Source organism: Dreissena polymorpha, chromosome 1, assembly GCF_020536995.1.
Source record: "Dreissena polymorpha isolate Duluth1 chromosome 1, UMN_Dpol_1.0, whole genome shotgun sequence".
NCBI lineage: Eukaryota > Metazoa > Mollusca > Bivalvia > Myida > Dreissenidae > Dreissena > Dreissena polymorpha.
In genome coordinates, this window is record NC_068355.1 from 190,764,249 (window position 1) to 190,779,557 (window position 15,309).

General features: G+C 36.6%; 1 protein-coding gene across 1 annotated transcript in view; it reads right to left on the reverse strand.

The window, feature by feature from the left end:
• LOC127864326 (gem-associated protein 5-like) overlaps nt 1-15,309 on the reverse strand; it is a 216,700-nt gene that overhangs the window by 155,339 nt on the left and 46,052 nt on the right. Inside the window, exon 18 of the mRNA XM_052403980.1 lies at nt 12,141-12,233. Within this exon, the coding sequence (XP_052259940.1) occupies nt 12,141-12,233 (93 nt within the window). The remainder of the gene's footprint in view (nt 1-12,140; nt 12,234-15,309) is intronic.

Genomic DNA, 15,309 nt, shown 5'->3' on the forward strand with positions numbered 1-15,309 from the left:
TTTTAAACATTTCATAGAAGCATAAAGTATCATCCCTAACTGAACGGGGACGTTTACTTTGTGCCTGTTGTTTCCAGATCGAGGCTATATTAACCCTTTACTACTTAATAGCCCCGTCAAACCAGACTGGCGTCCTTACAGCAACCTAAGACTGTGTTTCTGAAAATTTCTGATTGTCGTGGTAAGAACGCCAATGACTTTTTCGGTAAAAATGCTGTTTTCAGCCTTCAGGTCACACCAGCGTCCTGGTTTATGGCGTTCTGCGCTTCTTCACAGCGTCCTACATACGTCCCACGCAACCTTACCGCGTTCGTACTGCGTCCTTACATCGACTAAAGCCAACCATACGGCGTCTGAGCGGCGTCCTTGGCTTTCTTACTGCATTTTTATTGCGACCATAGTCGTTCTGAGGACGCAATAGACATACAAAGGACGTACTTATGTGGCAATAAGGTCATCATACAGTCGCATTGCAGTCAAGATCATTTTCTGTGGGTTTGAGCGGCGACCATGTTCAAAGTGGTCGCAGTGGGCTCTTGTCCTGAGCAATTTTCGGCATCCTCACTGCGTCCTTACTGCGTCCCTCGGGCTTCTATGGCATCCTCACTGGACGCAGTAAGGACGCTAGTCCGGTGTGACGTGGGTATAAGAGACGTATTTTGACACATTTGTAGTCTCTTAGAAAGTTAAATTTAATTAAAGACCTTTCTTCCCACATTCAAGTTTTTAAGGCTCCATTTCCAACCCATAGATACTGATGAGCAGCAAACATTACATAAAACCTGAACAACAGACTGCCAGTTACTCGCAGGCTATTCTGGTTTTATGCTGTTTGCAAATAGCATAGCCATTTTCACTTTGCTTCTGAGTGAGAAAGGTTAAATGCATTTCTTTGTAATATTCATTCAACTGCCGTTAATGTCCTTTGCATTTTGCTTTGTTATCACATGACCCATTTGAGAGGAGCATGACTTGTCAGTAAAAGATCAAATATCAAGCAACATATGGTTTGGCTATTCATTAAGATGTAGCATTAGATTTCTGTCCCCAAACAGAAACTTTCCCTATGAGATATTGGAAAACAGTATTACACTGACATCAAATATCCTTATAATCTAAACAAATTTCAATAATCCAATAATATAAATATTACCACAAAAGCATTTCATTTATTTGTGCTTTTACAAGCTCTAAGTTATTTTTCTTACACAAAACAAGGAAATTCCTTTGAAACCAAATTATTTGAATTGTGTTGTTTTTTTAAAGTTATTAGGAAAAAAAATGTATCAGTGTTTGCTCTTTATTTTTAACCGTGACTTTGACGTTGAGCCCCGCCTCTACATACAGTCAAATAAGTCTTTATCCCCACGCTTTTTGAAAAAAAGATGGGGATATTGTGGTTATCTCCGCCGTCCGTCCGTCCGTCCGTCCTTCTGTCTGTCTGTCTGTCTGTCCGTCCGTCCTGGCCACTATCTCCTCCTACACTAAAAGCACTAGAACCTTGAAACTTACACACATGGTAGCTATGAGCATATGTGCGACCCTGCACTATTTGGAATTTTGATCTGACCCCTGGGTCAAAAGTTATAGCGGTTGGGGTGGGGCCGCGTCAGAAATTATCACTCATTTTTTTAGGTTATTTTACATTTACTTCTTTATTTCTACACCGATTCACTTCAAATTGATACTGGACCTCTCTTATGACAATACGGTCAATCTCAACCATGCATTGCCCCATTCCCAACCCTGGGGCGCCCCGCCCACATAGGCCACACCCACCAAAAATTTCCATTTACTATAATGTTTTCATTTCTACACGGATTCACTTCAAATTGATACTGAACTTTTGTTATGACATTAGGGTCAATCTCAACTATGCATGGCCCCAATCCCAACCCTTGGGCGCCCGCCTACATAGGCCACACCCACCAAAAAATTCCATTTACTATAATTTTTTCATTTCTGCACGGATTCACTTCAAATTGATACTGAACTTCTCTTATGACATTAGGGTCAATCTCAACTATGCATGGCCCCATTACCAACCCTGGGGCCCCGCCCACATAGACCACACCCGCCCAAAATTGCCTTTTACTATAATTTCTTCATTTCTACACCGATTCACTTCAAATTGATACTGAACTTCTCTTATGACAATACGGTCAATCTCAACTATGCATGGCACAATTACCAACCCTGGGGCGCCCTGCCCACATATGTCACACCCACAGTGCCCCAGATAATTATTTGGGTAATAGGGTTTTCACCCATTGATTTTGAAAAATAGGGTAATTTAAATTTTTAAATAGGGTGAAATAAGTTATTAATATTTATACATCAAAATCATTGCTGCTGTTATACAGACTATGTGTAGAATGCAAATTTTAATTTTTTTTCTGTCCCATCAACGTCAACAATTTCTAACCAGGCCAGGGATATGATTTTTTTCCACTGTTGACATTTTTTTGGTTCTAATCACGGACTTTCCGTCATGTTTTTGGATGTCAACTCGCTACTTTAAACTGCTACATACACAGTTACTAACAAATTGATAACACAAATGATTCGGTTGTTTGTACTTGGTTGGAAAAAGTTTGCGATCGACATATATTTAGCTAACAATCGCGGACGTCTTTCGACCTCGCTTAGACATTTTTATTACGCACCATTTTAGAAACTGAAAGTACAGACGCTTTACAAATACATTCACGTTGTAACTATTTTAGTCAGACGCTTAATTTGCTATGAAATTAAGTCCGTATAGTGTTTGAATAACTTCGACTCCTCTGATTCTCTGTCATCCAGGCGCTTGCTAACTTTTGAATGAATAAAATCTTCGCCGGGGTACGATAATTATTCCAATGAAAAATTACCAAAATTTAGCAAAGAATTTTCGATCGAGACTTGTACGCATCAAATCTTAAGAAATAGCGTAAAAGTCAAATTGATTGCGTTTTCAATACGCATTATATTGAATTTCTTTGCGTTTTTGATCATTTTAATAGGGTGAAAAACGCCGATACGCAGCTTATCTGGGGCACTGCACCCACCCAAAATTGCCTTTTACTATAACTTCTTCATTTCTACACCAATTCACTTCTAATTGATGATGAACTTCTCTTATGACAATACGGTCAATCTCAGCTATGCATGGCCCCATTACCAACCCTGGTGCACACCTAGGTCAAACATTCGGCGTGGGGATACGCGTCGGCCACTGCCGCGTCATTTCTAGTTATATATGGTATCTAAGTATAAAGTTCCTTTACAGTATTTATCCAAAATTGCACAAGACTTTGGAAAAAACAACGCTATACATAAATTCTTCGGTACAAACAACCCTGGTTCATTTTACCAACCAATGCCAGTTTCATCAAAATAATATCAATTTACATTTATTTATAGGATTATAAATGGGTCAGCTTTGTTTTCTATCAGCTGGTCAATGGGATTTTCCAAAAGCTAGCCTATTCTGGAAATTTATTTGAATCCAGATCTCAACAATTTTGGATAAACCCATCGAAACAAAGCTGGCCCAATTTATAAATGGAGAGTTAATTAATAAATAAGTAATCTCTACCATATGATCTCATCAGAATTTACTTGTCCAGAAAAATCATGTACAATTGTAGATTTCATGGAGGTGAGACCAATTATATCTTGTTAACTCTTTCAGTGCCATGGAACCGAAATTTTGAAGGCCTTTGCAAACAGTTTGGATCCAGATGAGATGCCACAGAACGTGGCGTCTTATCAGGATCCTAACTGTTTGCTATTCTAATTGTATTCTTTGAAAAAAATAGAAGAAAATGCTTATTTTAGAAATTCAGCAGACAACATTTTAGCAGACGACAAATTTCCCAGCATGCAAAGAGTTAAAACATGACCCTCAGTGATCTCTTGCAGTGAGTAAACAACACTTAGATCATATATCTTCCACCCATTCACACTGAACTATATACAGACAACAAATATCTTAAATAACAATTTGCCCTAAAATCAATAACTTGGAGCCTAAACTTTGTATTAAGAAACAACAATCAATGTCTAGGATGTGTAATATTACACAACCTTAATTGATTACCTTAGTGGCACAGCACTTCAACATAACAACTTTAGTCAAACAAAGTAAACTTGTACAGCAAATTACTTCAATATGAAGCCAAATCAATGCTGATGGAGACACATTGGCTTTGCAGAAGGTAATAATGATGCTTTACCAGTATTGCCTTAGTTACATTACAAAATATGGCCCTTGTTTTAGCTGGCTTTAGTTTCCACTAAATGGTGCACATTTCTGATGACGATGGCTGATGTATCACTGCATGCTAGTGTATCCTCATTACATTTTGATAGCAGATACAGCAAGCTCAACTGTAGACTTATATCAAAAGAAATAATCAACTGCACAAGGGTGGTCCCTGATGGCTTGGATAGAATGACAGCAAAGTACCAGAGTCAAATTGCAGCACCCCAGTATCAAGTACAACAGTGTCAGTTGAATATGACTAAGGTGTCAGTAACAAAATTAATTGAATCCATTTATGCCTAGCGTCTAGAAAAAAGGCCTTGGCAAACAGCGCAGACCCAGATGTGACGCATGTATAATGTCACTTTCCACTCTTTGACAACTGTGTCCTTTGCCTCATATACTTATCAACTTATTACATTCTCTCAATGTCAAGAATTTACAATATTACATTAACTTTAACTGACAATATACTTATCTATAATCTATGCGCGTCTTATCACGTAGAAATTTATGAAAGGAGAGAATATAAATGGGCATGGTAAAACTGTAAATTTCCTTGATGAGTTGATGTAAGCCCCAAAGTTTCCTATGATAATTTCAGTAATTAGTACATTAATAGCGAGCCACTGATATAATAGGCAACTTAATACACTTTCCAAAAACTGTTAAATGCATAAAAAAAGCAAGCAGCTACCAATTAGCCATGTGTGTTAAATTAAAAAAAAACTGCTATCTAGTTCAGTAGTTCAACTGCCACTTGCCAATATCTCCATAGCAACTGACGCTTGCACTGGTAAGATGTTTATCTCGTGACTTTCACAACATCATGGCAGCAATTGTTTTATTGACAGTAATGAAATCTTTGATTGTTATGATTGAAGTGGTTGTTGATAGCTATCACAATTGACCTTGAAGAATGTTACATAGCCGTCACTGTTTTGCGTGTGGGTGTTATTTGCTGTTAAAATATAAAGTGAAATCATTCAGGAGGAAATCAATGTGGTCGTTTCATTATGGACAGGGACCGCTATTAAAAGGTGGTCATTTGGGCAGGTTCAACTGTATTTTGAAGGCCAAATGATCCTTCTACAGATTTCTTAATGTATAAATATCTTTGACACCAGTGATCAATGAATACACTAAAGTTCCCACATGAATGATTAAATTGGTGTTAAGATGTTAACAGTTTGAGACTTGTTGGTCTTTGCTCAATAGTTTTCCACATAGCCATAAACATGCGAAAATACTTATCACGACAGAAACCCACTAGGTTATAACCAGTCTAAAATACTTGTCACCACAGAAACCGGGCACTGGGTTATAACCAGTCTAAAATATGCCCTCCAGATGAAGAGAACTCTACGTAAACCTACCAAACTACATAAACAAGAGCTCTGAAACATAATTGTGACCTTTAGTGTTTACAAGGATTTTGTATAATATAATGAAAATTTGGACAATCTAAGGGCAATAATTATGGCATTAATTATGTGATACATATAAAACCAATCTTTTCACCAAGTTTCATGATGATTGGCAAAAAATGTGACTTCTAGAGTGTTCACAAGCTTTTTTTACTATATAAATATGAGAAAACTGCCCCCCCGGCAGCCATGTTATCATCTGACTGGAACCATTTTCAAACTGAACTCTCATAAAAAATGTGACTTCTAGATAGAGTGTTCACATGTTTTCACTATATACATACAGTCAATCTTGTATTAAGAGACCACTCAAGGGAGTAATCAAAAGTGGTCTCTTAATAAAACGGTCTTTGAATACAAAAGGCCATTCTGGAAGAATGCTTACCCTCAATTTTAATCTATATGAAGGATTATCTCTTTTATCCACAATGATTTTAACTTTTATAATAAAATGAATATAAACACAATACATAAACAATATTTTACTTATAATGTGTTTTATTTTTCACTTATTATAAATTATAATTTATTATAAATCAATTGTGTGTACATATTTATTTGCAAAAACAACATAGACAAGGAAATATTTTTCCTAAGAACAAAGAATTTTGCTAAAAATGTGTAACAGTCTACATATACATGTGTACAGCTAAAACTAGAAATAAATGTCAGAAGCCAAAAGCTATGATATATTATCACATGTATTTCTCTTTCCGTTTCTATATTGCGCGTTTTTTTTCACCTGACACATTATTGTCCACGTCTTCAAGCACCTCGGCTTTACGCTTAAGAATGTTCTGAATTTGGGTTTTTCCGACTCCAATCTCGTCTGCGATTTTACGTGCACTTATACTCTTTGACAATTCCAAAACCCGAATTTTCTCGTTCAACGTTAACACTTTTTGTTTTGACATTTTAATTTCTGCATGTACGCTTAAGGAAATCTAACTCGATTATGATACATAATGAGCTGAAAAAATTAAAACACGTCAATTGAAAACAAACAATCAGACCTGGCTGGAAAATTTATTAAGTAAATAACAATGTAATTGGCTTACAAATATCTACTAATTAGCATTATTACAAATTGGTAATGTACGGATTTCGACAGATGTTGCCGATTAATAGTTTATTTTCCGCACTTCTCAGGAAATGTTTGTCGCGTACAGTGCATTGTTTCTGCACCTGTTATATATACTCGAGAAAAATCGGCATTGTCTCTTAACGATCCACATAGTAAACTATTTAAGCTGTAGACTGTGCGCAATACGTTCCCCTATTATTCAACTCAATAAATTAATACGCAGTCTACAACAATACCGGTCAGAACCGGTCAACGAGACAAAGCATAATCATAATGGTTGTGAAAACAAAGCAGAGGTGTAACAGTACATCTTATCGGCTTAGATAAACAATTAACACGGATTTGTCCCTGAAAGATCGATAGATTAACCACTTTTACCTCCTAGTGGTCGCTTAATACAAGATTCGGACATCAAAATACACACAAATCAGCGGTCGCTGGTCGCGTAAGACAAAAGTCGCTTAATACAATATCATTATATAGCGAAAAAGCTCCGTGGGATTTCAAAATGGTCGCATAAGACAAAGGTCGCTTAATACAAGTGGTCGCATCCACAAGATTGACTGTATAGAGAAAAATGCCCCGCCCACTGGCGACCATGATTTTTCATGGATCTGAACCATTTTCAAACTCGTCTCGGATATCAATAAAACCAATGTTTTGACCAACTTTTATGATGATTGGGCAAAAATTGTGACTTCTAGAGTGTTTACAAGGTTTCTCTTTAGCCAAATAAGGAAAACTGCCCCCCCCCCCCCGGCAGCCATGTTATTCAACTGACCGGAACCATTTTCAAACTCAACTCTCATATCAAGAAAACAAATGTTCTGACCAAATTTCATGAAAATTGGGCCAAAAATATGAATTCTAGAGTGTTCACATGTTTTCACTATATACATATAGAGAAAAATGCCCCGCCCATTGGCGGCCATGTTTTTTTCATAGATTTGGACCATTTTCGAGCTCATCCAAGATATCAATAAAATCAATGTTTTGACCAACTTTCATGATGATTGGGCAAAAATTGTGACTTCTAGTGTGTTTACAAGGTTTCTCTATAGCGAAAAAAGGAAATATGCCCCAACCACTGGCGGCCATGTTTTTCAACGGACCGGAACCACTTTTGAACTAAACCAACATATCATTAAGACAAACATTTTGACAAAGTTACATGAAGATTAGGCATGAAATGTGACTTCTACAGTGTTAAAAAGTTTTTTCTTTTTTTTGACCTAGCGACCTAGTTTTTTCACCCGGCACAACCCAGTTTCGAACTCAACCAAGATTTCATTGGGACAAAGCTTCTGACCATGTTTCATGAAGATCGGACAATAAATGTGGCCTCTAGATGGACAGACGACGGACAAAGACCGGTCAGAAAAGCTCACCTGAGCAATCAGGTGAGCTAATAACACACACATAAAATAACAGACAGACAGGCCAAAATCAATATACCCCCCCCCCCCTGATCATTCGATAGTTTTTGCTTGTTATCTATACATGATGAAAGCCATGCAAGTCCTAAAGAAAGATCTTAAAAGAAAGCCGGCTTATTGCATGTCTGTAACATGTTGTTCCAGATTAGTCTATGCAGTCAACACAAGCTCATCTGGGACAACACTTTCTGTCCGTGTACAGAATTTTTTTTCAGATTAGTATAATTCCTTCCAAGGATTAATTCCATAAAGGCATTCCTGTCTAAGCATTTGTGAACCGCACAGCATAATCCGGGATGATACTGAAAATGCTAGCATATATCCTGATCTTAATGCATTTCTTCACCTAACATACATAGATAACCTACAGGACACGCTCATCAAGTGTACAATAACATACGGATTAAATGGTGAAATATGTAACTATATATTCATTAATAAACATACACATATATTAAGAATTGATTTAAATATAAACACGCAAAGGCAACAAGAGCACCGCATAACGGATGCCACGCTCGGCTGCGAAAGCTTGTCAGAATTTTGTGTGTGTTTTGTTTAGAGGTCACAGTGACCTTTGACCTAGTGACCCAACAATAGATGTGTTCGTCTATTTATCATTTGACCAAGTCAGACATCACTGACAACCAAGGCCTGTGGTTTATCAAAGAGATCATAGCCAGAGTTCATCATGTATCTATGGACATAAGTCCACAGGTATGTAATGAACAATACTATTGACAACTAAGTACATGAAAGAAATGATAAGTATATCATTTAAAACAAGAGCACCGCCTTGCGGGTGCAGACCGCTCATCTATTTTCTTTTAAAAGGTGAAGGGACTCTCATTTTCAATCACAAAGGGGGGAGGGGTGGAGTGAAGAGGGGTGTATAGTGTGGGGGAGTGGACATTTATTACATTATCTTCCAAAAATGCGGAAAAAAAATGCAAAAAAAAATAAAATGACCTTGCCGTTGACCTTTTACCACAATGTGTTTGTCAGAAACACAATGCGGCCTATAATAACTGTGCCGCTTTGATTTATTTAACAAAAATATATACGTGGGCAGGTCAGATAACTATGTCCATTTAAAGCTTATTACTTCCCTTGATGTTTCTTTCGACCCTAGACCTTGAAGGATGATGTTCACCTTGAAATTTTACCACTCAAAATGTGCAGCTCCATAAGATACACATGCATGCCAAATATCAAGTTGCTTTCTTCAATATTTAAAAAGTTATGGCCAATGTTAAGGTTTCAGCACGACGCCTACGGCCGATGGCGAGCTGGCTATGACAATAGCTCAGGTTTTCTCCGAAAACAGCCGGGCTAAAAATATTTGAGCACAATACAAGACAAACGTTATTAAAGTTATCAACCAGAAACAAAAACTCAATGTCTCTTCTTAGTAGTAAGTATTCATGCCGACATGGCAGGTAATTGTATTCTAAAACTAGCTCAGACAAAATTAATAATCCAGAAAATCTTGCTGCATTTAACATGACTTTCCTGTTAATATTTTTCTGAAAATTGTGTTTCTGGTTTTAGTTTCTGAAACTTGTGCTAATATCTAAATACGGCTCATGAGAAGAATACATATTAATGCTTACTAAAAGTCTTTTGACAGGTTCATGCATATTTGCACTTATTAAATGTCAGGGCAAGAGATGGGATAATGTGAACATGAAAGTAAACAACAACAGATGTCCTTATGCAAGATTCTTTTCTAAAAACACATTAACAGAGGTTTCTCATATTGGCATAAAAGTTAAAATTGATACCAGAACTTTGCTACATTTATGTTATTTGGTCTTCAGTTTCAAAGTTTGAATACAGCTATTAAAGCATTTTATTGCACTAGCGCAATGTCGGGTAATTCCGACAGTCATCTAATTTCGACACTTTTCACAATATTTATCAGACTTGTCTTTAATCATCATCATCCTGCATGATTTCCTTATAAAATGTGACGTAGTTGGTGTTGTGACATCAACAGATATTACATCTCTCTATATCAAACGTCTCGCTGTTTGCATGTAAGCGAGTCATTAAAAATACGTACATTGTATTACTAAGCGAATCTTTATAGCATTATGAGCTTATTGTCAATTACGACCCTTCATGATTTCGCTGTATTTCTGGTATTTGTACAAGTTCTAGTATAAAATTTGTTTCACTTGGCATTGTATTTGTGTTTGAATTGCGCCAAGCGTTTTTTAAACTATGATTTGTGGGGTGTCGAAATTATCCTCAGATTTTATACGATGGTGGGTAATTCCGACACTCCAAATGTTTTAAAGCATTCCCAGCGCATATGGAAGATAGATTCGTTAAATATAATTACTGTACTCTTTAAATGGTTGACGCAGCTTATTGAATATTATATTTAGCTCTCTCTATATTTTGTCAAGCAGATTATATCAAATTAGAGCTATTTAAAGATTGTGAAGGTTATTGATTAATGACATTGTATTTTTTTTACTTAACTATATCGTTAATTGGATCACCTGTGATCACCGCGGATGCTTCGCGAGATATTTCAACTTTAGTTGAAATTCACAACGAAACTTTTAATGGAAATCAAATGATCTCAATGTTGTACCCGCTACGAAATTTTTATTTACAAATAAATACACCCATGCCAATTTTCGCGCGCTTTTTATCAGGACAAAGAAATTCATTTATTTCATCTAGAAGTTGCTTACCGAAAATAGATGTACCCGGCGCGTGCAAACGTGTAAGGTGACTTTCGAATGTTGGAATACAACTGTCTTGTTTGGGCGCTTATTTCATCAAATCTTTAAATAGAATCATATGCCGAAATTCATTTGATACTTTCAAAAAATTGCAAACGTTTATGTTTATGACATTCTTTAGCACTCTTATCGTCTCTTTTACCCTCACATAATTTGCTTTAAAAATGGAAATCGGGCATATATGGGGTTATCGAGTAATGGATAAAGATGGGAGAAGTAGCATGTATGCGATAGATATAGTTGACACATATGTATCGAAAGCGTTTTATTGTCGCCAATATATTTTAAATATTTATCACATCCGTTCGACCACCATGTACATAAAAATAGACTTTATTTATTCATTATCACTTTTAAATGAAAGGGATCAATTCAATACGTTTATGTTCAATTATTTTTAGCGTTCGTCTATGGCAAACAGCCCCCGGGACATTTGATCTAAACACCCATCGCGGGGTTCATATTGGTAAGCTAACAGTAAGATGAACACCGCGGCGAGTGGCGTTTGTTTAAGTACACAGTGTCTGCACTGTATATTGAGTCAAGTGGGAGCAAAATACGAACTTAAAATGCAATTAATTTATAATTCTCTGATTTGCAATTAACACTAGTTTAGTATAATCCTTTTTATTTAAGCTCCATTGCATGGAAAGCCTACGACTTATTGAGACACTCTCCTGATCGCTAGGCGGACACCGCATCCACTAAACTACCGCAACCTAATTAACACTAGACATTAAAGAGATCGTGAAATTCTATTTATTGAGAGATACAATGTAAATAACTGATAAAAACAGTTGTTGAAAATTAATACAAAGACAACTGTCGAAATTAGCTGCTAACTGTTGAAATTAGCCTCTTACTGTCGAAATTACACTCCGCCGCATTTAGTTAAATCGCTTGAACTTTTGAGTTATGCCGGCAACGATAATAACGTTTGTTAGCAAATATCAACAAGTCAAAACCGTGTTTTTCATTAAGTTTGGTCACTTGAAGGGTAATTTCGACACATCAGGACTAAATCAAATTTTACTCTTAAGGTGTCGAAATTACCCGACTTTGCTCGACTAAATGGCAAATATAGTGACCACCAAAAAAGTCTCTGACTTTCAACACCAACAAGCTTATAAATATGCATTTATATTTTTTTATGTTTAATGATCTAAATGTCCTATGAACTTGTACCTTCGACATCTAAGCAAGCATATGCTGCCCTCCTGTCTAGGAACAGACCAAGGTGTGTCACATCCGCACTGGCCTTCACTGCTTCACCGTCACCTGAAAATAGAAGTGCATACATTAAAAACATGGGGTAAATGGGAAGGTTACCACGTCTTGACCCATCCTATCTTGTCTGCTTCACTGTCACCTGTTAATTGGAGTTCTTACATTAGATTCAAAGGGAATGAGAGTGAAATATAACCAGTGTAATGCAAAAATGGGTCTTATACCATATGCTCCCAGTGAAGCTCCAGACCAGTCTGGGAAATGAACATTCTACAGCTATCCTATCCACCAATGTGACCCCCAAAATATTGCCTAACATAATAGCGGAAGCTCCCAACTAGACTGCACTATTGGATTTATGCTCACTGCAATATATGACTTAAGACCCCTTTTTCATGCCACCGGTGAAAGGAAATAAGGTTTAAGTTCTTTTACAGGCATGAAAAGCACATCTGTAATAGACACAAATAATCTATGTTGACCCACTTATATTGATCACTGTGAGCTGGAAACAGAAACACATTCAATAGAATCAAACACAAATATTTTAATGGGGCTGGAACCTGCTTCTGTCTTGATTTGTCTTAACAACATCACATATCTGGCAAGAAATATTAGTTCATACATTACAATCACAAAGTAACATTACAGATTTTCAAACCTTATAATCACGGCTAGATTCATCACAAAATACATAATTGTTTATATATTTCATCTTAATCATCTGCCAGTATTTTTTTTCTGTCCATTCAAATAACACATGGCTAAATTTCATGAACTTCAAGCATGATTAAGAGGGTGAATCTTCAGTAACAAGATCAAACGTCTAACATCAATACCAAACACACGCCACATTGGCTGCCATGTCATCTTGTTTACCAGAACACAATCCACTTTTGGGATTGCCCTCATTCTTCAGGGTGTCAGTAAGATGAGATCTAAGTTAACACAGATTTAATCAATTAGTTGAGGGGCAAGGTTAACTGAAATTGGGTAAAAGAATGAAGCAAATAACAAACCTCCCAACCATACTTGTGTTGCTGTTTTTCTGCAAGGTACATGTTTTCATGAAAAAATATGTTTTTATGCTGGCATCAATTTGCTGATTTTTTTTCTTCAAAATAACTGAAGCTTTTGTTACAAAAGATCACCAAGACATCTTTCACATTAAATGTTTGCAGATCTCTGCAGACAAGACTAACCTTTAAGACAAATGATAATATAACGATAAGACTCCACCAGACAGAAGAATAGGATTTCTAAAATATGACACTACATGTGCAGCAGCAAGGACTGGTTATCAGACAAATAGGTCACTTTACAGGGTGCTTTGGCACTAATAATCTCACTTCTTTATTCATTACTTTGTAGATTTATCTATTTGAGCCGGACTCTGTGAATAGGGGTTTTAATGCATGTGCGATAAGTGTCGTCCCAGATAAGCCTGTGCAGTCTGAACAGGCTAATTAGGGACGACACTTTCTGCCTAAACTTAATTTTGCGAAGAAGAGACTTTCTTGAAACGAAAAATATCCTAACAACGGAAAGTGTCGTCCCTGATTAGCCTGTGCATACTTCACAGGCTTATCTGGGATGATACTTAACACACATGCATTTAACCCTTTTTTCACAGAGCATGGCCCATTTCAATCAAAAGGCAAACAAAAATACTATAATCAAATAAGTTAATGTTAGATCTAAGCAATGTTTTCTTACAATATATTGTTATTGTAATGATGAAACTGAAAATATAAAAAAGATGGTTCTTCTTGAATTTGTATGATCGCCAAGAATATTAAAGATTGCAACTGGTCCAATTTGGTACTGATCCCCTTAAATTGCTAATTAAACTAAATATAAGTGATATTGTTAGCACTCCATTGTAAGCTTGTTAATGTTGTTTTCTAATGCAAGCAGGGCTCAAACTGATAATTGCAATATTTATAATAACAGTGGTAGACTGCATGGTTCATAACAAGAGCACCGCCTTGCGGGTGCAGACCGCTCATCTATTTGTCTTTTTAAAGGTGTAAGGACCTATCTCAATTTCAATCACAAAGGAGGGAGGGTGGAGTGGAGAGGGGTGTATAGTGTGGGGGTGTGGTCATTTATTACATTATCTTCCAAAAATGCAAAAAAAAATGCAAAAAAATATTTTTATTTTTTTTTTTGGGGGGGGGGGGGAGGGGATTCTAGGGTGGGATGGTTGGACAGTATTTCAAAAATAAAATAATAAAATTAATATTTGTGTTTTTTAACCATATTTGAAAAAAACAAGAGACGTGTTCGTCAGAAACACAATGCCCCCTATTGCGCCACTTTGAATTTTTTTATATATTTTTTTTACCTTTGACCTTGAAGGATGACCATGACCTTGAACTTCCACCACTCAAAATGCGCAGCTTTATGAGAACGCCGCTTTGAATTATTTATTTTTTTACCTTTGACCTTAAAGGATGACCTTGACCTTGAAGGATGACCTTGACCTTGAACTTCCACCACTCAAAATGTGCAGCTTCATGATAACACGGCTTTGAATTTATTTATTTTGTAACTTTGACCTTGAAGGATGACCTTGAAGAATGACCTTGTCCTTGAACTTCCACCACTCAAAATGTGCAGCTTCATGAAAACGCCACTTTGAAATTATTTTTGTTTGTTTTTACCTTGAAAGATGACCTTGACCTTGAACTTCCACCACTCAAAATGTGCAGCTTCATGATAACGCCGCTTTGAAATTATTTTGTTTGACCTTTGACCTTGAAGGATGACCATGACCTTGAAGAATGACCTTAACCTTGAACTTCCACCACTCAAAATGTGCAGCTTAATGAGAACTCCGCTTTGATTAAATTTTTTTTAACTTTGACTTTGAAGGATGACCTTGACCTTGAACTTCCACCACTCATGAGAATGCTGCTTTGAAATTTATATATATATTTTTTTACCTTGAAGGATGACCTTGAATTGAACTTCCACCACTCAAAATGTGCAGCTTCATGAGATACACATGCATGCCAATATCAAGTTGCTATCTTCAATATTAAAAAAGTTATGGCCAATGTTAAAGTTTTCGGACGGACAGACGCCATATATTTGACATTTGACCTTGAAGGATGACCTTGAC